This window comes from Centropristis striata, chromosome 15, assembly GCF_030273125.1.
Source record: "Centropristis striata isolate RG_2023a ecotype Rhode Island chromosome 15, C.striata_1.0, whole genome shotgun sequence".
NCBI classification, from domain to species: domain Eukaryota; kingdom Metazoa; phylum Chordata; class Actinopteri; order Perciformes; family Serranidae; genus Centropristis; species Centropristis striata.
Genome location: NC_081531.1, coordinates 20,178,639 through 20,202,500, shown reverse-complemented (window position 1 = coordinate 20,202,500; position 23,862 = coordinate 20,178,639). Strand labels below are relative to the sequence as shown.

Sequence of the window (23,862 nt, the reverse complement as noted above, 5' to 3'; positions counted from 1 at the left end):
TTAATCTCAGTTGATTTAGTTTTACGATTTACAGGATCGAGTCTTTTTTTCGTCCTTTCAAAATAAAACGTCCATTATCAAAACAGGCTTTTGCATAGTTTTGTATATATATATATTTTTTTATTTTATTTTGCCCATGCATGCATGCAGCAATTAATCGATTAATTGATCGTTAACGTTATAGATAATCCAGTTGGCAGGTTTCTAATCCCTGATTGGAACAACTCTAATGAAGTAAAGTCTGTTAAAAATTTCCGCATTCTTACTTTGCATTAGGGGGTTTAACGGTATACAATATGGTTCGTATGTACCTCAGATTCAGCGTCACGATTTGTTACCTTTTTTTAGTACAGCAAAGATAACAATTCATTGTTCTGAAATCTAGCATGTCAACAAAAGTCTCAGAGTCTCACCTGACGGAGGCGGTACGGGAGCGATGCTCTCTGGAGTCCATCACCCAGCCAACGTGACACTCCATGGGTGGGTTGGAGCTGTGTCGGGTCTTTCTCTTCCTGGGCGTCTGAACGGTTACAAAGATAATCAACATGTTTAGTCCGTGTGGTCTTTATCCCCTAAAACCTTAAAGCAATGTACCTGAACCATCTGGCCATCTTACCTTGGCATCTACAGGTCGACTTTCCTTCACCACTGGGTAGAAGCGTGGCGTCATGGTCTGGTCCTTCCGGTGAGGCGTGCGAGGTGTGCGGGGCGTCCGGGCACTGCGGTAGTTGGGCGAGTCAGGCACGGTAGTTGGGAGCGAGCGAGCTATCGAGGAAGGCTCGGGGGCACCGAAGAGCTTGTTCGCCAAAGCGTCTGTGGGGACTGAAGACATGAGGGGAGAGATTTGATTTTAAGCAGTGGAAGAAACAAAAAACAAACAGAAATATTAACTTTTTGTTTCTTAGGTGGCCAAAACATGTTTCACTGCTGCTCCTGTCCTCTTAGCCTCAGTGTCGATAGTCCTGCTTGATTCACCAAACTGGAGGCGTGCTGACCAACACACCAACTACAGATAAATACCTCCCACTTCCAAAAATCTGAACTATCCCTTTAAGACTTTAAAAGTAACTCAGTGTGCATCATTTTAATCTCAGCAATCCTGAAATAAAACCCTTGAAAGTCATTAAAAGAGAAACTAATGTCACAACATCAGTGATCTAATAGCTTCATTTAATTCTCAGCGTGAAACTTGGATTCATGATTGACGACGGGCTAAAGTGAGCTGTTAAGAAAAAGCTTCAACCCAGTTACAGAGATAAGGGAGCAGAGTGTCTGAAATTTAATCAACGTGGATTAACAGCTTTTTTTAAAGATCCATTTAATGCCAGTTAGAATGAAAAACTAGAACATTTTCTTCCCTGAATAAAACTGAATGAGAGCAATTCTTGAATTAAGGAAGAAAAGAGCATATCGAGCTTAAACACCAAAATTGGCCTGAATATATGATGCCATTTCTTCTATGGAGTTAATGTTCGAAATAGTCATACAACAGCTGGTGTCATTCTCTATTCTTTTTAATGCAGAATAACACTGGCTCCTACAGGGAGTGTTGGGGAGGCTTATCGTGCTAGACTAGTGAGTTTGTTTTTTTCCTTCACAAAAAAAAACATTTCTTTATTTTGTTCCATCTTTCAGAAAATTTGTCAATAATTTTTTACGTCATCACCTACTTAATAAAAAAAAAAAAGCTCTGCGATATCACAGTTTAACTAATATTCCCCTCCTCCGTGTATTCCGATCAAAGACAGAAATTTGATTATGTAGATCGATCGTGTTATGTTTTTTTTTTTTGTCCTTACTCTGCTGGGGTTTGGGGGGGCCTGGAGGGACTTCCTGGTTGGGGTCGATTGGGGGTTCAGGCGTGAGGCAATCAAACTGTTCACGGCTGATCAGGTGGACCTTCTTGAAGTTCTCCACCTCTTGCTGTAAGACAGAATAAAACGGGCATTATTACGATGACTTATGAGATAACTCTTCTTCTCCCAACATGTCAAGTAGGAAAACATCTGTAGATTGTCAGGTAATGATTAGTGTTAGGAGGACCCAAGGAGGGATATGAAGGGTTTGGATCCAAATACACAATGAAATGTGTCAAAAAGAAAGCACAATACACACAACACAAATAAAGAGTAATTTTGCCTAATTACAGACCAAACAAATCAAACTTGCACAGAGTACTGACATTTGAGCTCTTAACCAAAATATATTAGAATAAATAATTAAAAAAATAACCTGTAACAACATAACATTAAGTAAATGTGGACCTTCAACAGACCTTTTCTGCAGTAATCTGGAGATTGAGATGCAGCAGCAAAACATGGCTGCCAAAAACACTCTTTTCACCTTCATGCTGACGTCCCTTACTGTTCTGACACGAGTACACCAATCAGCTGAGTTACATCAACACAAAAAACCCTGAATATTCCACGAGTGAAGACCTCCTGATAACAAAACAGTTGCTGCTCCTCCTCCAGCAGCAGCTCAGTTTAAAATCTTACTATAAACAAACAACAAGTGCTATGTAACAGTCCTCAAATGTCTGATTATTCTCACACTCACACTTGCCCCTTCATTCCACCAAGTGTCCTCGGATCTTTGAGCGTCCATCTTTGTCCTCCCCCCTGCAGCCCGTCGGCTCGACCCCTCAGGCCGAGGCCTCGTTTGTGGGGTTTATTTATAAACAAGCGTCCTCTGTTCCACACGCAGCTGGACGTGTGCTGCCGAGCACGTGAACGTCCCACAATGAGTTCAACAATGCTACAATGGGCAGCAATGACAACAAAAACAAAACAAAAAAAACAACTTTCTGTTCTGTGTCGGGTTTCTATATCCAGAAACAGCTCTAAATCTACTCATCACCTGGTCTTGGGCAGAAACAGCTCCAATCTGACAATGACGGAACATGGAAGCTGTCAGAAGAACTTGAGTAACGTATCGCTGCTGCTTGTGTTGTTTGATTGTGTTGCCCTCAGAAATGTTTTCCAGGTGGATCATGTGATGCAAAAACTCTCAATTGGCATCCACAGATATTCTGGTTGAGTCCTTATTTTGATCAATAGTGAGGGCTCATGAGTAAGATTTTATCTGGGATTATTTTGAAAAAAAGTGGGGAAAAAAGCAACTTTTTTCTCCCAGATTCACCACTTTAACCCTTAATAGGGCACTTTTAATTATGACTAAAAATTAAATGGCAATAAAAAATGAATACATGATGGAGTCACGACTATAATGCAAATCTATGTCAATGTGATATATACAAATGTATTACAAAAAAACAAAAGCAATCTAGACTACTAAAAGCACTACAGGCACAAGGAAAATATGTATCTTACATTGAGAGTGAACTGTAACTTTAACATTCCTCTAATACCATAACTAAACTGGCTGACTATATTACAGCTGTTCTGATTGGACAAAAAACATCTCTTAATATAGAACAGCAATAAGTCAAATAGCCCCAGCCATGTATTGAGTGCATATAGATAGATATACTGTTCAGAGGCCAACATTTCCATATTAAACACACTTTTTAAAATTGGTCTTTTGTAATATTACATTTTTTTGAGACACTGAATTTTTAGGTCGTCATTAGCCATAATCATTAGAATTAGAAGAAATTAAATAAATTAAGAAATGAAATGTTCAACTGTGTGTGTAATGGATCTATATAATGTGTTATTTCCATTTTTTGAATTGAATTACTGACATAAATAAACTTTTCTATGATATTCTAATTTATTGAGATGCACCTGTATGAATTAATTAATAAAAAAAAACATAGACCAGGGATACATTTTCAAAGAATCTTTTGCTCTACTTGTCGAATTTTTAATCTTCTTATGTCCATTTGAATTGCCAATATAAATGGGGGAAAGGGAAGTACAAGTAAATGAGTAAAATAAATAGATAAAAATAAATAAATAAGTAAATAAAATAATAGGTACATCATCAGCAAGCACCTCAAATGTAGTGAAGAATAGCTAGAAAGAATGTGTTTACACTTAAGGTATTGTATCATTACCAATTAAATTAAATTAAACTAATAAAAACATGTAAACATAATCGTACAACATGAAGCAAAGCAACTGGGAGTAATAGTCGTATCCCTCCTTGATCACTTGGCAAAGAACTATATTTGGTAACTTCAGGTAATATTTTGAGAAAAAAGTTGCAAATTTACTAGATTAAAATGTCAGATCTGCGCAAAAAAAGTTGCAGATTTACGAGAAAAAAAGTGGGGAAAAAAGCAACTTTTTTCTCCCAGATTCACCACTTTAACCCTTAATAGGGCACTCATTGAAATACTTGCAAATTCCAAATTTTAACCCTAGAGAGGATAACCCTTGGAGGTTATTACATACTGACAGAATGTGTAAAAAAAACAAAAAACATACGAAAATAATATTGAGAAAAAAGTTTACGAGATTAAAGTGGCAAATCTACGAGAAAAATATGCGTAGATTTATGAGATTTAAAGTGGTGAATCTATGCGAAAAAAGTAGCTTTTTTCCCCACTTTTTTCTCGTAAATCTGCAACTTTTTTGGCGCAGATTTGACAATTTAAATATCTTAAATCTGTGACTTTTTTTCTTGTAGATTTGCCACTTTAATCTAGTAAATTTGCAACTTTTTTTTTTTACCAAATATAGTTCTTTGCCTGGTAAAGGGTTAAGGCAGTTTTGAAAACTCACTGTTCCATCATGAAGATTATGAACCCTTGTTATAACACGGAATCAAACATCCTGACCGTTTATCAGGAATTATCATTTATACGTCAACAGTGAGAGTGACCTCACCTTGATGGTGGCGTACTCGGGCTCGTACGTGTCGTCCCAGAGGTCCTGCTCGTAGTAGAAGAGTCCGTCGTTGATCACTTTGACCAGCTCGCTCGTCAGCTTGGAACGCGATGTGTGGTGCCCCGTGCGGTCGCCGCCCGGGTGCTTCCTCAGGTAGGGCGGCGTCTGCGTCACGATCAGGATCTTGTTGACGTCGTGGTCGTCGATCTCGCCGTCCGTCTCCTCGTCCGACCAGTCTGTGAAGGTGTTGCGCCGGCCGTCCATCTGCTCCATCTCCTCGTCAAACATGAAGTCGAGCTCCTCTGGTTCGTCTGGCTCTGCGCCGCCCTGTTTAGAAATAAATTTGAAGGATGTGATGACTTGCTGCTTTTCTCTATTTTATATCCTTGTAAATTGAGAATGAGAAATGTATTGGATCTGCCAGTTACTACACTAAATGACAAAGGAATGAAAATCAGTAGTTGCAGTTTAAAAAACAACAACCCAGAAACACTTCTTCACTTCACACTCATGAGAAATTGTTGAAAAACATATTCTTCCTCACCTTATTTCCTGTGGTAGCGGGGGAGGGCGAGGAGCCGGGCTGAGGCACCGGGGAGCGAATCGACTCGTCCTTTTCCTTCTGTTGCTGCAACGAAGGGGCCTACATCAGTCAACCAACAGCAACCACACAGGAGGAGGTGGCAGTGGGTGTGAAAGAAGTGAATGGATGGAAGAATGATACCAAAAAGACAAGTTAAGTCTATGATGAGGAAAATACTTTTTTTGTGCAAAAAAAACAAAAAAACAAACAAACATGAAATAGCTTTAAAAAAAAGGAAAAAAGGACATGGTGAATGCTTAATCATTTTAAAGAAAAAGGACTGGTGCATGTGGCTGTAGAGATGAAGTTTATCGGCTCTACATTAATGATGCCTGATGGCTATTAGCCAGCATTTTCTGGAGTCTGTGTGGAGAATTTTGTCATCGATTTAAGTATTTTAACATATCATCTATGTGTCAGAAAATGGTGAAAAAAATCTTGCTTTTCTCCAGAACTGTCAAACTAATATAACTATTTCAACACTAACTGCCTGACACAAAGAATATAAAAGCTTTTTTATTGCAAAAAAAAAAAAAAAAGGGGGGGGGGGGGCTTAAGGAATTGTTTTTGTAAGAGCTATTTTTTTAACACTGTCATCAATTGAATTATAGTTAATTTATTTACCCTTTAAATAAATAAAAAAATAAGTTTAAAAAACTTTTTTATAACAGCCAGAAACCGTAAAAACAGAAATTCAACTTACATTTAAAAAAAAATAAATGATATTTTTGAGTTCTTCCTGCTCCTGATCATGACTGTGCTGTTTTTATAAGGTGTACAAATATAACAAAATGGCCCCATACGAGTTTAATTTAAGAGCCATTTTTCATGGTTTTCTTGATAATAACCAAAATCATTATCAAGAAAACCATGCAAAATAGCTCGATATCGGCTCTTAAATTAAAGTCTTATGAGCTATTTCTGTTGTTATCATTATGTTTGTCCAAACAAAACGATCTTTAGTTGTACCAGGCAATAAAATGAACAAGAAATTGACTGTATGAATGTATCGCAATGAAAAATGAGGCCACAGTGAGCAAAATGTGATGCTCGGAGTTTAGATGGTTAAGGAATAAATTGGCCCTTTTTCTGACTTGTTTGAGGTTTCTGATGGCAGGTGGTCACAAGGCATCATGGTCCGTATAAAAACCACAGAACAGACAACTTAATCTAATGATCATATGGGTGAGTGGTCCTGAATCTCACCTTCTCTGCGCTGACCTTGGGTCTGGCCGGGGAGGGTCTGGGCCTCTTCTTGACCTCGATCCAGCACTCAGTGTCCAGGTCTGGGAGGCTGGCGGAGAGACCCTTGGGCATCGTCTTGAGGTTGGAGATGTCGAGTTCATTTTTTTTATGTTGCTTCATCGGTGTGGAGGAACTGGGAGAACCTGCAACGAAAACAAAAGGTCACAAGGAACATTTTAGGTAACTACTTTTCAAATTTTCAGAATCAAAATATGATTCCTATGAAAGTTTTATTTAAAATTATGATGAAGGCAGTCATGCAAAAAAATATAATTTTGAGTTGATTTCAAGAGCAGTCTTAAACAAAACAAGGCATTGATATAGCACCATTTTGAGAAAGTGCCCTTTATTTGTTTTTTTATACTTGAGACTCATATTTCAATTTCATTAACAGCAAATCAGACTGTTCCTGACTGACCTCTGGGCTCTTCGGTCATCTGCCTTGGGATGAACTCGGGGCAGTTGATGAGCTGGGAGAAGTCGGTGTGAGTTTGGTTAGGCAGGCCCAGGCCTGGCAGAGGCCACTTCTCTGGTTCCACCTTTCGACGGATCTTCATGTCGATCACTTCCACTTCCTTACTGTCCTTCAAAGCCTGACAGGAGACATGATGGGTTACTTTCTTTATGCAGAGGCTTAACTGTATTGCTTTATTTGCGTTATAAAGAAAGGGATTTTTTTTTTTTAATTGAGAGCCTCAAAAGGAGAGGATTTGCTTTTAAATAAACTTTGGTTAAACTTAAAATGACATATACTATCACACAGACCTGTGGTTGATCTGCTTAAATTCTAGACCTGCTTTGTTTCATTTCAATAGCAACAAAACAACTTGATATCCTATGTGGTGAGAAAAAGATTTGACCTTGATCCAAATCAACTAAGGTTAGAAGACGAAGTATCGGTTTCTCTGTTTTTTGTGTTTTAATGCTGAGATCAGAGTTGTGAAAAGTTCTCCTCATTGACATTCAGAGAAGAGACATGAAGAGCTCATCATTTCTACAGCACATCTGCAGGTAAGATCTGACCGCAAACCTGCACCGAAGACAGAGACTGTTTAGTGAAAAAGTGAGAAAACGATTTGACCTTGATCCAACTCAACTCCCAGCTTCACTTTTTTTCCTTTGCATTCTGAGATTTTTCAAGTTTGTGCTTCCTGAAGTGTTTTCTACTAGCACAACCGATTTACTGATTTTATTGTGATTTGAAATGCGTTTCAACTGGAATTGTAGTGGATGTAGCTAATCTTTGTCTTTACGTACTTCAATTACATGCCGTGTCGAAATTATTCTTGATTACTTAAATGTTAAATAAAAACAGTTCTTCTGACAGTTTTAAACTACTGTCAGCTCTGTTTAACCACAATATCATCTCAGATTACCTTTCTCCAACTTCACCACTAACTGTGAAACGTGCTTACCTCCATGATGAGGTTAACGTCTGTGGTGAGGGCCTGCACTCTGTGGAAACTGGCGACGAGTCCGATGGGCAGGAAGCCCTCCTGGTCCATCTTCCTCCGCAGGAAGAAGTCACGCTCCAGGTTGTCCAGGCTGAAGTAGTACTCGCTACAGAGAAACAGAGACATAAATTAGCTGTTTGTTGCTGTTGCGTCATATCTTTTACTACATCTAACGTTGGAGCAAAACATACAAGACAATAAAACCAAACGAGGAGCACCCGGTCGGATGACGAGGCGGAAGAATGAAAACAATAAGAGACCACACGGGACTGTTGAGATTATATCAAAAACATTTAGTAAGAAACTAGACACAGACTCTGCTTGCTTTTTCAAGTGTGCCACATGGAATCAAATACCTTCCAATGAACCTCTAATAAAAAACAGAATATTTAACAGGATTTCAAAGTCTCTAAGTAACTTGATACAGATTTAAACTGAAGGGGGCACTGAGTGCACACGAGGAAACAGTTATGCTTCTTCAGTTAGGTGCCAAAAAAACTACCGTCAGAACACACAGTGAAGCGTCTTCGTCTGCCAAACCCTGGCTGCAGACCTGTTGTGGTTGGGCAGAATTCAGGGGAGATGCATACTTTTGTTTCCAACATTGCTATTTGCATTGTGTTTAAAAAGAAGCAGATTAATCATAAACACACAGAAGTCATAAAGAAAAGCTATACTGTCACAACTTGTAACTGTTGTGTAACGTGATCGTTTCTATTTTCATATTGTCCAGTCATGGATACTTGAGATCGCAGATGCGCAAGAAAATGTAATGCTGGCATGGACGATATAGTCTATTTAATAAAAACAAAAAACAAGATTTTTTTCTCTGACACTTAATCTATATTTTCTGTGTGACTCAGCATCTCTAAGCTAGGCTTTCTGCAAACAATACAGTTAAAGTTGTGTGAATAAACAATTATAAAAGAGTGAACATTTTATTAAAGATATTTGATATAAAAAGTGTTTTTATGTTTAATGTTTCCTCTATTAAAACAACTTCTGTTTTAAAAGCCATTGAAGCGACAACAAAGGTAGTCAGTTTTTTTTCCCCCAATTGAGAGCTTAATAAGGAGAGAATTTGCTTTTCAATAAACTATGTGGTGAGAAAAAGATTTACCCTTGATCCAAATCAACTTCTACATGTCATGTTAAAAGACGAAGCAAAGATGAACAGCGGACGAAGCATTGCATAACTGTGACCGTGTATGTATCGGTTTCTCTGTTTTTTGTGTTTTAATGCTGAGATCAGAGTTGTGAAAAGTTCTCCTCATTGACATTCAGAGAAGAGACATGAAGAGCTCATCATTTCTACAGCACATGTGCAGCTCAGATCTGACTGCAAACCTGCACCGAAGACAGAGACTGTTTTTACGTGTTGCCTTTGTCTCGTTCCTGGAAGAGAGAACAGATACTTACATCTGCCTCTTGATATAGTCCTTCAGCAGGTCCTGGTCGACGGAGTAAAGGTCGTTGCTGCTCATGTTGTCGTAGTAGTAGGTCACTGTGTTGCCAAACTTCTGGGCGTAGGGTCCGTCTTTCATGTCGTAGGACTTGTAGCCGTAGTGGTGGTCATAGTGGCCTTGAGAGGACAGAAACAAGTAGAAATTATGAATGTGTCCTCATTTAGTTTCCTGATATATTTAACTTTCAAATGTTGGTTATTCAAGTGAAAATACCACATTAATTAAAAATACATTTCAGACAACACATGAGAGAAGCTGGACTCCACAGAATGTTTCGATGCCGTTTAGACAATTAACTTTAAAAGTCTTTATTGTACTTATTCTTCTCATCCAGTTAGTGTTTTCTTAATGTCTCTTTGTTCACTAGTGAACCTTGTCTTGCCAAGACAAGCACACTGGTTTTGTTTTGCAGCGTGTCATACGACCGTTTAATACATTCAACATCCCATTAGGCCAGTTCATGCTACTGGGCCAAAGCCTCTTCAAACATGAAAACAACCAAAATCAACGTTAATTTCTACTTAAAAGCCTCGTCCTCAATATTTTAGAAACTAAAAATTGCTCACACTTCTCTGGATTGAGTCACAGACTGAGACTCACTTTCCTGCTGAACAGTCGTCTGGCTGGTTGGTTTATTGAGAAAGTGTGAGACCATGGGAGACACTGACAGTGTCTTTAACTTCCCAAAACTGAGTTACTTTATTAGTCTAAATATGTTGAAATAGCCCATTATAGTCTGTCAACTCTCCCTTTCTGTTTTATTACGAAATGTCTTCATTTTAATTCTGGAAATTACATTTCAAGTTCTTGTAGTTTATTTTACACAAGTTTATTTGTAGGGCTGGTGCTGTGGACAGATGGAGAACAGTTACATTGACTAAGACAAATTACCCAGATTTTACTAATATCAAGTCCCATAATTCCTATATTGACACTTTTCTGTCCAACAAAACAGGGGCAACTATTAGTTTTATTTGTTAAGTTAAAATTTGAGGAAAAGTTTTGGGGAGAGCGATGAACAGAGGAGCAGAAAAACACACTCAATTATTCTTTTAGTATAATAAAATGAATAAAACATAATGAATTTGTATACTCAAATAAATATCCAAGTCATATTTAGAAAAAAGTGTCTAATGAAAAAGAAACAGGTCTCCTGTAGCTCTAGTGCTGCAACTCTTGATGTCATGAGAAAAACAAAAGGAATGACATGAAGGAGTTTAGAGAGAGAATGTCGTTACTGACAAATATGTGAATGCACTTGAGTACGTGGGAACACACACAAGCAAGAGCCGAGTAAACATACAAACACAAAGTTCATCTGCTCAGCATTAACTCTGACCGTTTCTTCAGTGCTGCTGAAAGTCAACAACGTGTCCACAAGGAGACAGGACGGATGTAAAACTGGACTTTACGAACGATCACCCTAATTTCTTCCTCCGGGGGTTTTAATCTTTGTTTTCTCTCACTTTGCTTCCCTCTTGTAAAAATTCAAAACAGCTAGCAGTGCTTTCGCTACCTCAGACTGGGGGAGGGCAGTAAGGAAGGAGGAGGCAGAAAACAGAGGGGGGCACCAAGAGAAGAGGGTGGACAATCAGGAGGAGAGAGAGAAAGAATCCTGCCAAAACTAACAGGCCTTCGGGGAAACCTGCTTCTCCTGCTGGATCTAAAAGGCTTTTTCCTCATTCCAACACTCACTGGTTGTTATTGCACTTTTTTTGTTTTCACTGTAGCCTCAGTGGGGCCAGTTTAGGGTCACCACCCACCCAGCTCGAGAGCAGAAACAACCAAAACTTTAGAGTTCTGTCACATATGCTGGACACTGTTTGTCAGATGTTTGGTTGCACTTTTCTACAACCAGCAGTTGATAAGCTTGGGTGATCATAAAGACTGAAGGTAGAGAGAAACAGCTTGCCTGGTTCCTCTATAACTAATTAACACATTGCAATCCAGGAAAGACGCAGCACTCTGGCTACACACTTAAACCCCTAACTACAAGTTGCTGTTTCTACAAATCTTTTGCCAGTTAAAAGCAACAGTTTAGTGCGTGTGTGATGTTTCTTTTAGCTGGAGCTTGCGGCAGATGGTAGGTCTAACTACCTGTGTGTAAAGCCTTGTTGGGTGGTGCTTCAGGCGAACAACATCAAACTTTTTTATTGTGCACTGCAAACCTAAACCCATATACCTGAAGGAGCTGTATGTGAGAATGCAAGTGTCCAAATTTAGTTACACAGGATATTAAACAGACTTTACCCTGCCAGCTCTTAAGTACAAAGTGTTTGTGATGTCCGATTGAGCCCACGTGTGATTAAAGCAGGTCACTATCCAGGGAATTCACAGTGAGCATGTTGGGTTTGTTAATGACTTTTCTATTCTGCAACTCTTGCAAACCGCAACAAAGCATCCAAGGTGAAGATTGGGGTCGTCTGCATAAAGACGCAGACGAAAATGTCTACCTGCAGGGACGAATGTCTGAACCTCATTCTGCAAACATCGTCCACATTTGAAAGGAGAAAACAGCTATGGTCTGTAGTATGTACCATCTTTATACAGGTTTTCAAGTTAAACCCATGCATCATTAGAAAGTAGCCTTGTCTTCTCTCTTATTCAACTATCCATCTTTTGACACCAAAACAATAACATGCTGTGCTCAACTACACAACCAACCCTGCTGTGCTAATTTAGGAAAGTGGAAAATCTGTTTCTCTAAAAAATGATACATGTTGTACTAGTGCATTTTGAAGCAATAAAACATATTATATCAAAGTTTCTTATTTTCTTCCTGTGGAAGTGTGAATATGATCACCCAGCCTTAACACAGCATAAAGGCTCCAGTGATTTTTGTTTTGTTTGCTTATTTTTGCTTCAATGCTGAGATCAGAGTTGTGAATATGTTTTCTTCATTGATGTTTAGTCAGAGAAGAGACATGAAGAGCTCATCACTTCTACAGCATCCAAACATCTCCAAATCTTGTAAGGGACGTTCTTATTTTGTGTTTAATGAAATATTCTAAATGTTACTGTCAAGCAATGCCACAATGACCATTTTTGCATATATGTTATATTGGTTATATTGGTTATATGTTATATTGGCTTACTAAAAATAAATTTGGAAAAAAAGGTGCGAGTTCCTCTTCAGTTCCAGTATTGTTTCAGGAAACTAAATAAAAAGAGGCTGATGAGCACATAGAAAAGGGACAAGAAAAATTTTTTTTTGTGGACAGAAAAGTGGTAAAGTTGTATTTTTAGTTGTATAGGTAAGTTGTATTTTACATTTTTTTCCATGAGAGTCTGTCTCTGAGTGAAAGAAAAGTCACACATACCTCTGCCACCTCTGCCTCGTCCCCGGCCTCTTCCTCTTCCACGTCCGCGACCTCTGAACCCTCCGCGGAACGGTGCTCCCTCACTCTTCACACTGGACACCTCGTCGTGGTCGTCACGCCACTCCCGCTCGTACTTTTGACTATGCCAGTCTGTGGAAAAACCAAGAATCTTCCCATCAGCACAAACGCAAGTGGAACAACCAAAAGATCAATGTCCTGAGTATAATAAACAGAGCTCTTTACTGAATGCATTTGAAGAGCTGAGCTATCAAAGCAGAAGTAGCAGATTAGCAGGAGCAAAGACAGATCTGTCCACATCCTGCTGCTGAGTCATGCACTTCATCTCAACCAGCTAAATGCAGCAATGTCCGCTGAAAAGCTACAGAGGCACAACACGTCGATAAAAACCTGGCTTAACAAAACACTCTTGGCATTTAAAGCTTCATGTAAAACCAGCCGGGTGGGATTTATTCATTTCACTTCTAAATTCATTTTACGGATACTTTTCTTCCTTTTGGCTGCCAGCATTCACTTCCTGTCACCTGCAGTGAGTAACCTGGACACACTGACCTCTGAGGTCGTTCCTGGCGTTAGGAGGCAGACGGGGGTTTTCATTCTGTCTGCTGTTGTTCCTGGAGGCCGAGCGCTCCCTGGGACCCTCGGACTTCACCTCGATCATCAGGGGAAGCCACTTCTGCTTGTTTCCTGTTTGTAATGATGGGGAGAGGCGATGCAGTTAGAAAATATTTGGTCATTTAGGGCACAATTCAGCTCCGTTACTGTAAGGTGTCTGCAGTAATCACCCAGATAATCATAAAACGTTGAAAACTTTTTTATATCGTCTTTCAACCCAAGTGTTGTATTGAAAAGATATTAGCCAGGGGAACTTTTGGCAAACATACAGTCATGGAAAAAAATATTGGACCATTGTTTTCTTCAATTTCATGTTCATTGTAATGCCTGGTACAACTGAAGGTACATTTGTTTGGACACATATAATGATAACAAAAATAGTTTAATTCAAGGGCAGATATCTAGTCATTTTCCATGGTTTTTCTTGAAAATAAACAAAATCATTATCAAGAAAGCCATGGAAAATGGCTAGATGTCAGCTCTTAAATTAAACTCTTAAAAGCTATTTTTGTTGTTATCATTATATCTGTCCAAACAAATGTACCTAGTGTAGTTGTACCAGGCATTAAATGAACAAGAAAGCAAGGAGAAAACAAATATTTTTTCCATAACTGTAGATCATTTGTTAACTAGAATGGCAAAACATACTCTGTATATTTTGAGCATTTTTAATGCCAACTATGTCATATTTATCAAAAACTACACATATATTGATGGCAAAAGTAAAAAAAAAAAAACATGTTACCTAAGGGTGGCTTCAGATAACCCACCTACTGCAGACATTTACATTGACACAGCTAACTATCGGATACGGAAGGGTTAAATGCTTTTCATGACTTTCAAAATGACAAACTGCTGCCGAGTCCTTCACTGGTAAACCAGCACTATGTCACCTGCAGTACCTCTGCTGGCCAGCAGAGCGCATCAGCGGTCTGCTGTTTAAAACAACATCTGGCTGTCGGGGGGTTTGTGTGGGTGTGTGTCTGTGTGTGTGACAGATAAAACACAAGCAATGGGAGAGAGGAAATGACAGACACAGGGCCACGTCACTTAAAACTGACTATCTGCTAACTGAGTAGGTAAGGGGAGGAGAGGGACGTCAGCTAGGAGCTAGATGACAATAAAGGGAAAGACAGAAAGAAAAAGAAGGATATGGAACGATATAAGACACAGAGGCTACTAAAACCTGGATACAGAAGCCACAACATGTTAAATCCTTTTGAAACAATATCAAAACAAGCTCATTACACTTACACAGCAACCGATTTTTGGACTGCAGCAGCATGGGAAATCAGTTTGAGGAACAGGAAGATGACCGACCAAAAATTTGAACCAACAGCCATGTTGTTGATTGTTTGTACTTTAAATCAAGCTTCGACCCCACTCAAACGGATTATAAAACAGCCTAACAAAGTAGTCCGCGACGGCCAATTCTGGTTTTATCAGGTTTAACCTGCTCGACACAAGTGAGAGTTTGTTTGCTTTAATGCTGAGATCAGAGTTGTGAAAGTTCTCTCCATGAATGTTTCGTCAGAGAAGAGACATGAAGTGCTCATCATATCTACAGCACATCTGCAGGTTTAGTTTGACTGATAAGATTCATAGCAGCTGTACGCTTATAGACGCATTCTGAAAACAAATAATTGAACTAAAAAAAGATTTGCTGTGGTGAAATCCTCACCATTGCCATTTGTATGCCAGTGCTGCTTTTGCAAATAGGAAAAAGGCTGCTGCCCACCAGAGAGGCAGGAAGTTCCCCCACAACAAACACAACCCTTTTTGGGTAATCATGTTGTGAGGATCAGAAAACACCCGCTGTCTGGCTGGCTGGTGTAGTTTAAACCCTTTATTGGTGCCAAAACTGCAGCCAGCCATCACAAACATCTACTCAGTCATCTGCTGTAGGCTCACGTTTGGAAAGGAAGCCGTGTTTGACTTCATGTGCAAACACAGTACATTTGCTGGCACAGCAATAAGTTTAGTACAGTAACAAAATATTTTGCTCGACTGTCTTAACCTAAATTGAAGACTGTCTTTTTGTTCAGTCTTGCCATTATTAACAAGGAATAACAAATTTGGACTTTTTTGTGACCAATTCAGCTCATCATGAAAAACCCATTCATGAATATGATGAGGGAAGACATATCAGGGAAACCCCCAAACTAGTATCTTCCAAAAATGTGAAAATGTACACAACTGTGTTTTTGGCCGATTATGACTGAACACTCTTCCTCTTGCCTGAAACATATGAGCCTGTTTGGATGCAGATATTAGCATGTTCTACTGATTATTACTCATCGATTTGCCTTTTTTAGCATGCTAACATGCACGTCATAACATAACGTCAGTCGTCTGATACGTATTTACCTTTTTTCTTCGGTCCATTCTTCTGGGAGTCGTCGTCGCCATTCTTCTCCTCTCCGGAGTCGTCTGATTTGGCCTTGAGGTTCTCCTTGCTCTCCTCGTTGCTCTCCCTCTTCTCCTTCGACTCCTTTGACTCCTTCTTGACTGTGGGCTTCTTTGGGGCCTGGAAAGGAAACAGGTTCAGATGTTTAGATAAAAAGCTGTAGAAACGGTTCGGTCCACCAAAGGAGACTGAAGACCTATTCAAAGAAAATAAGAGTTATAAGGGGCCTCACACAAAATTATTTTGAGAAATCACATTTTTATAGGACATGAAATTGGTCGAAGTTAGTGCCACAGATGCAATGTTATGTGCTCGGATATTCACACGTTATTTTCTGAATTAGCAAAGTGGAGTCTGAGCTCAGAAACCAAATATTCCATAATGAATAATAAACAGTTCACATTTTTTTTGATTGGTGAATCTGCAAAGCAATCGGAATAACAGTAGGGGCGGGGCTTATTACATTACTGGATGTTACTTGTGCAACTTGGTAATCCTAGCAAACACAGCACAATACAAATATTGTTTATATATTCTGCTATTATACAACCGACACATATGACATTATATAGCATTTTTAATCTGTAAGAAAAGAGTTATTAAATGAAATAAAATATAAGGGGATCCCATCTGGGCACCAGTACACAGACCCTGTTTACACTTAGTTTTAAAATGTGTCTTGGGTGATTGGCTCAAATGTGGACAGATGACATCGCCAGTTAAGGGTGTCCAGCTGACCACTTGTGCTCAGATTTCGTTACTACCTACACCACTCACCATAGATCAAATGGCCCCACGCACATTTTTTACGTCCGATAACAATAACCTGAGTCGCTTGATTCAAACCGTGTTTCTCGGGCTAGCTAAGAAGATGTTTGATAAACTTATTTACATGTGTGGTCTATTGCAATTAATTACATCAGCGGGACAAAATTGTTTGCAACACCGTCGAGTTCGACTTTTGGCCCTCTGTAATCTAAACGACCACCACACGGCAGCATTCATGATGTATTTCCTGTTACGTCCTTGTCAGGGACTAATTTTTTGGCAATTCATTCTGCCTTTCAAACATTTGCAGCATTAAATTAAACGCAACACAAAAAAAAAAAACACAAAAAATTAGGCATGTCAACGACAATATATTGAGTCCAGAAAAAAACTATCGTGTCCAATTTTATATATCGAACGGTACGTCGATATAGTAATTATCTTGACAGGCCTACGTCTTGGAGCCTGTGTATATTTGTATTTAGCGCTAACCACTTATGATCCGATCGCCCAAGATACATTTTTAAAGTGTAAACTGGTTCATAAATGTGTTATGCATTCTGTATGATTTTATATTCAGATCAAAACAAGAGGCTTTTTATCCATTCATGCTAAAATTACAAACTACTACCACTCCCTCAGCGCCACAATGGCCGTAACCATGACAGAGAAGACTTTGCATGTGGTTTAGACGTTTCTTCATCCCATCTTTTGTTCCGTCTCATTACAGTAAAATGTTTGACTGCAGCAGATCAACACCACTGACCTCCAACCAAGTGTGAGCTAACACTCACTCAGTAACGGACACAGGGAAGGTCAGCATATATGAATTGTCATTGCTGGTTATCTTTTTCTCACAGAGCTGATATCTGAGTGTATTCAAATCAAACAGAGTTCAGCCGTTCATCTGTGCTACGGCAGCTCAGCTATCAGCAACACACATGTATTTGCAAAGTAAGACACTCCTGAAGGGCTTGCACGGGAGTCATGCAAAGCGTTCTACTCAAGTCAAGTAACTAGCGGTTCAAAACATTTCAAGCCCCAAACCATTCTGTCCACAGACACACCCACACGCCGTGACATGCTCAGCCTTCAAGGTATCATATCGCAAACTAATCTAATCACACTGAACTCAAAGACCCACTTCAAACATGCACTGTACTTCTTAACACCATTGCTACAGTGAGACACACCAAAAATCAAACAGCAAAGGAGGCGTGAGCAATTCTGCTGTGGAAATTGTAACAGAAAAGAGGAGACGTTTTTTTAAGAAAGCTGGAGAAACACATTTTCAGATCAAACTAAAGTTAGCATCGTAGTGATCACAGGCTGCAGAGCTTCTGGAGCTTGCCCTCTTTACTTTTGGTTGGTAACAGTGTGTGTAATGACATGTGAGAGCATTTAATTTAATGCTGTTTAATACTTTCCACTTAAGAGGCAAAGGAGGATCCACCCAGGCTACATATAAAACTTTCCGCGAAACCTACAATTACATTGTTTATTGTTGCCACTTGATTTATGCATCATATTACTCCCAATACTGCCTTTTTCTTTTTTTCTGACTTCGAACATGCAACATAGCTGGCTTCTTCTATAGAGCCTGTTGAAAAGATGCCTTTCGGTGATTAAACATAGGTGTCAGTTATGTAAATGTTTGTTATAGCTTTATTCAGGCGGATACAGCATGAACTGCAACGCCTGCACGATACTTAAATAAACCTGTTTCATCATTTATCAGGTCGTGAATCTTTCTGTCTGTTTATGTCTGATGAATGATAAATTAATTCCTAATTGTTCACAAATTGTATTTTGTGTTTTGCTGGACATTTAAAACAAGAAGAATGGAGATAGTGCTGGTTTTATTGTTGTATGAGATTTGTGTATTTTTCTGAAACACACTGCTAACCCTTTTTCAGACTGATGTGAAATGAGAAGCATCTCTTCCACAATTTAAAAATGTGCACAGTCACAGCATTTTCTGGTTTATCAAGCTGTTGTTTTCTTATCACTATCTTAACATAATATGATTCAGGTTTAATAAGGGCTTTAGAGTAGCAGGAGAATCCTATTGTTTTTGTTTTTAAAAGGCCTTTAAAAAGACTGATAGAAATACATTAAATGTAGATTAAGATTTAATAATCTCTGGTCTAAATACAGAGCCCAATATACTTTTAGAGGGAATGTTAATGCAACAATGAGAAGTTTTATTATAAAACATCTGTTTGACATGTTCTGTAAATTTTTGTTGTCACAGGAAAAAAAACACACTTTAATACTTTTACTTTTATATTGCAGGACAATTGAATTTTTGGTTTGCCACAAAATGTTGTGGTGTGTTCTGATACCTTTATTAAAATAATGTCATGAGACATTGAGACACCTAACCAACAGATCAAAACCTGCAGGAACTTAGTAAAATTGTAAATACATTTTTTGCAGACAATATTGCTGGGGAGATATATATATACAGTATGGAATTGATGGTGAAATGATGCACACTGACTTCTGCATGAATCAATGAAAAGGAGGTGACATAGCAGGGCCAATTTAATGTTTCCTTACCCCAAAAAAAGTGAGGTGATTTTAAAGACTATTCTGACTTTAAGCAGGCTTTAAGTGACTCTATGACATTGTTTGATGTTCCTCTTTCTGTGTGCTTTTGAAGTTTTAGATTTTTAACTTGTTACTGGTATCATAAGCAGATAGGTAGGCAGGTTGCAGGTTTGCAGGGCTGCAGGTTTAACTTACAGTGAATCTCCATGAGTCTCTGACCTGCCTGACAGTCGGCGGGCAGGACACGGTCCGTGTCACTGCCTCGATCTGAACAGAGGGAGGGAAGAGCAGTTTAGAGAAGACAATGAGGTGGACCATGATGAACACACACACTCACACACACGTATACATACACACTGTATGAAAAAAATGTACAAACACTAAGCTTGCCTGTAAGTAAAAGCTCTATTGCTAAGTAGTTGAAAATGGATGCGGTTTAAACCTAAAATGTTTGGGGACTTTTCAGGCCCTAAAGTGAGTTTACAAGTCCTTCCAAGCTGCTGCATTTATAATCTGGTCATTTTGGGCTATATTGGGAGTGAAAAAAATATAATTGTTGCCTCTTTAAAAGCTCGTCTGATGCTCTGCAACGACACAGGGGCAATACACTTCTTCCTGTTGCCATCAAACACAATGGAAATGCCAAATGGACGCTGCACAAGCTGTGGATAATAAGAAGCATCTGCTGCGCCTACAGTGCACTAAGCTCCCTCTGGGTTTTATAAAGTACATCATCTCAGCAGCTAAATGGCTAATGTTGTGTCATTACATAAAGACAGGCACACATTTTCTGTGGTTTATTGCTTTGGATTGTGCACAGATGGGAATAGGAGCGATTATTTTTAGTGACGACAGAGGTGTGAAATGACAGAAATGAGCCATTAGATGAGACGACTGTGTTTAAAGCTCAGGTGTGAGTGTGTTTCTGAATCAATACAGACATGTGGTGTAACGGCTGAGGAAATGTTGACAGTAATGCTGAGTTCAGAGGGATGCTGATTCATTCTTCTTCCACCACAGGAAACCACTGATGAAGCTCCTGTTATACAGTCCCTCACCACCAAAAATAAAAGACTCCTGTACCGGTCTGCATTATAAACCACCGACCAAAACAAGAAACCAACATTACGCTCACAATCCTTTCTCTCTGGACACAAAACGGACAACAAAATGTGGTGATAACACACTTAACACACAAAACTGCATACTGTGGGCTAAACGCAGCCATGTGCTCAAGTGTGATGTTTTTCCAAGGATTGTGGAGGCAGAGCGGTTCTTACTTTATGGCTGGAGATGTGATTATACCTGCTTAAACCTGTTTAAACATGCTAGTTGGTGCAGAAGGCAATCATTTCATTGTAAAAATTAAAGGTGATAGGAATATCCACGAGAAAGCTGTATCGTCACAGCTGAATGCAAGACAGAATTTAATACTAATGTTGGAAGTTACTTATAACAAATTGTTTGTGTAAATTCATTTAAATTACAGTAATAGTAAGATTGTGCTTAATGCCGTTTGATTATCAATGAATCCAGGATTTTAATCTAGGATTGAAACTAACAATTGTTTTAACCATCAATGGATCTTCTTATTATTTTCTCATCGTCTATAAAACTTCAGAAAATGGTGCAGAAAGTCAGTTTTCTTGAGCACAGATATCTTGTTTTGGGTGATGAACAGCACAGAACCCAAAGTTTAACACACTGCAACCAGCAAATGTTTGTTATTAAAAAAAAGATCAAACTAGTAATTGGATTTTAAAAACAGTTGTGGATTAACTCTAATCACTGCAGCTCTAATTCAATCTGCAATGTCGAAACAATAATAAAAACTAAAAGCCCAATGCGATATTGTCAAAAAAAAAAATCAATTTACAATACTACACCATCATATTCGAGAAACTGAGCCCAACCTAATTATTACCAAAACTTTTTTCTAAAGTAATTTTCTGTTGATTAATTAGTCTGCTAACTGTAAATCTCTTCCATTTCTCCTGGCAACTCAACACACAAAAATCTTTCTGGTGCTTTAAACCAACATGCTACTGAAGGAAGTTTTATGCAGTGTAAAGAGAGAGATAGTCTCATAATATAAAACGTGTGGTGGCCAGGAAAAATCCTACGCACTCGTCTCAGGGAGAAAAGCCAAAATCGTTGTTCATTCAAGTTACCAAATCAATTTAGAAGATTCATTGCATGAAACCTCAGGCTTAACTTTAACCACAGCACCAAACTCTGAAGCACAACCCTGCAATCAAACACCCCACCTTTATCAAATTTCAGTGTCTATTTCCCAGCGTGAATAATCTCAGGAATACAGTGACTGATTTACAGCTTTAAATGTTACTCCAGCTTCCTAAGAATAGCAGCAGCAGCGCTGATCCAGGGTCGGTTTATTAAAGGGGATCCCTAAAAGGACATCCCTTCCCAGGCAATGGTCACCGTCTCCAAACTCTGCCCCTCTCCCCACCTACGATTTCTGCCACCAGAGCCACTGGGTTATTCCTGGCTCTGATGATGTGACCCACATTTTACTGCTCGGGGATGTGCATGCTCGTTCAGACCTGGCTGCCTAAAATAGGGGAGGTTACTAGGGTCGCTCTCCTAGTGACACACTATCGCCCAGAGATCAGGAATAGAAAGTGGCTCTGAGGGGTGACTGACTACTGCTGCTACTGTAAGGCAACGCAAATTAAATGCATCCCCTGTCAAACCAACAGCTGTAGGGGACGAGAGAACAAGTATAGAAGGGAAAGGGGTCAGTATGTTGGATGTGTGGTAAAGGGTGCTATGGATACCTGAGCTGAGGGGTCTAGACTAGGGATGGGCGTCTGGAAAAAACCTGCCAACTCGATTATCTATAACGTTAATGGTCAATTAATCGCTGCATGCATACATGCACAAAATAAAAAGATATATATAGTACTATGCAAAAGCCTCTTTTGATAATGGATGCTTTTATTTTGAAATAACAAAGAGACTTGATCCCATCGATCGTAAAACTAACTCAAGTGAGGTGATACCATAAAGTTTACATCAAGAAGTTCATTGTTAGTTTTCACAGTAATCCTGCATATTTAAATGTGTTTTGTGTTTAAATAAGTTTGGGTAAAATTAAACCTAGTAACTGATGCTAGCAAGGTTTGACAAAGTAAGCTAGTTTTGCTGAAATTAATACTCTTGTATTTCTGTGTTTTATAATTGTTATTGCAACTTTCAGTTTGCAAACTGTAGCTTTATACAACTTAGTACTGATACACAGTCAAAGATAAAAATTAAAATTTGAAAAATACACAGATTGATTAAAAATTCCATGTGAGCGACCAAATTCTTAACGACCATTAGTTGATCATTGATTAATTATACTCTAGGACAGTCGACCATGTGCAATGAAGAGCAAACAGTTTTTTACTTACTTAGTTATTCCAATAACTAACTAATTGTTTCGCCTACAAAAATGTCAGAAAGAGTAAAAAAGGCCTTGTCACCAGCCTAAAGTGGCATCTTCAAAAATCTTGTTTTGTTTGACCAATAAAAGAAAACTAAAGCTGTTCAATTAATTATCACGAGAGAAAGAAAAGCCACAAATTTAAAGCTGGGACAAGGAATGCTTGGTATATTTGAGGTTTTAAAAAAGAAAAAGAATTCTTTCTCACTGTGTCTCATTGAATAATCAAAGTAATTTCTGATTGAATGATTTATCCAGCTCCTATGGATATATGGAATACACCTGATGTCATACATTAAACCAGTAAAGCGAGACAGCATGTGGGAGAGACTGATTTTGCTTAATTTCTGAATTCTTCTTCCAAATTATTGATTTTTTTTTTTTTACAATTACAAGAGATTGGGTTCAAAGTTTTCGCTTGATCCCTGCTTTGAGATCAACAATCTTTGCTTCTTTTCCTCTAGTTTCCAAAAGTTCCCGCCATGGTGGTAAGCCTGGACTAACCCTATGCCTTGAAGAAAAACAGAAACCTACAGTTCTGTGGACACAGAGCTGGGGCAGCAGCAGCAGCAGACTGCTCTGTCTGGACTTGCTGTTTAGCTGCTGTGTAATTACAGCCACAACCACTGAAATACCTATTGTAGAAAACTAGCCACCGCTAAGTGTAGCAAGACTACCGGAGCTTCTTCTTCTGATTGGTTGTTGAAAATTATATTTTAGGCACTATCAAAATTCTCTTTTTACAATCTAAACACCTCACTTTGCTTCGTTACCCATCTTTCCGTTCACCTATATCCCTTAACAACCACAGTGACAAATTCCCTCTTGCCGTCATTATTTCCTCTGGCAAAGAGGTTATGTTCTCAATTCGGTTTCTTCGCCTATTTGTCAGCAGGATTAAGGAAAAACTACTAGCCTGATTTTCATGAAACTTGGTGGAAGGCTGTATTGTGGGCCAAGAAAGAAACCATTACATTTTGGAGCATTTCAAAATCTTAAGGCGGATACACAGATAAAAAAAAAAAAAAAAAAACAACACATTAACGCCAAAGTATCAAGTCAAACAAGCGTTTACATGCACTGTTTATTCGAGCTATGCTTAAAATTCGATTTTGGCGGATTTCTGTCCTTGTCCCAGTTTATATGAAACTGAGAAAATCGATTGCCACAATCAATTGATTCCCATTTT

At 38.8% G+C, this 23,862-nt stretch overlaps 1 protein-coding gene across 1 annotated transcript in view; it reads right to left on the bottom strand.

Annotated features, from left to right (window-relative positions):
• larp1 (La ribonucleoprotein 1, translational regulator) overlaps positions 1 to 23,862 on the bottom strand; it is a 53,522-nt gene that overhangs the window by 5,866 nt on the left and 23,794 nt on the right. The window contains exons 4-16 of the mRNA XM_059351202.1: positions 19,421 to 19,492; positions 15,865 to 16,024; positions 13,435 to 13,569; positions 12,865 to 13,014; positions 9,498 to 9,660; positions 8,040 to 8,184; positions 7,043 to 7,217; positions 6,586 to 6,767; positions 5,341 to 5,439; positions 4,797 to 5,123; positions 1,800 to 1,923; positions 617 to 822; positions 414 to 520 (exon numbers count right to left, since the gene is read on the bottom strand). Coding sequence (XP_059207185.1) covers positions 414 to 520; positions 617 to 822; positions 1,800 to 1,923; positions 4,797 to 5,123; positions 5,341 to 5,439; positions 6,586 to 6,767; positions 7,043 to 7,217; positions 8,040 to 8,184; positions 9,498 to 9,660; positions 12,865 to 13,014; positions 13,435 to 13,569; positions 15,865 to 16,024; positions 19,421 to 19,492 — 2,045 coding nt within the window. The remainder of the gene's footprint in view (positions 1 to 413; positions 521 to 616; positions 823 to 1,799; positions 1,924 to 4,796; positions 5,124 to 5,340; positions 5,440 to 6,585; positions 6,768 to 7,042; positions 7,218 to 8,039; positions 8,185 to 9,497; positions 9,661 to 12,864; positions 13,015 to 13,434; positions 13,570 to 15,864; positions 16,025 to 19,420; positions 19,493 to 23,862) is intronic.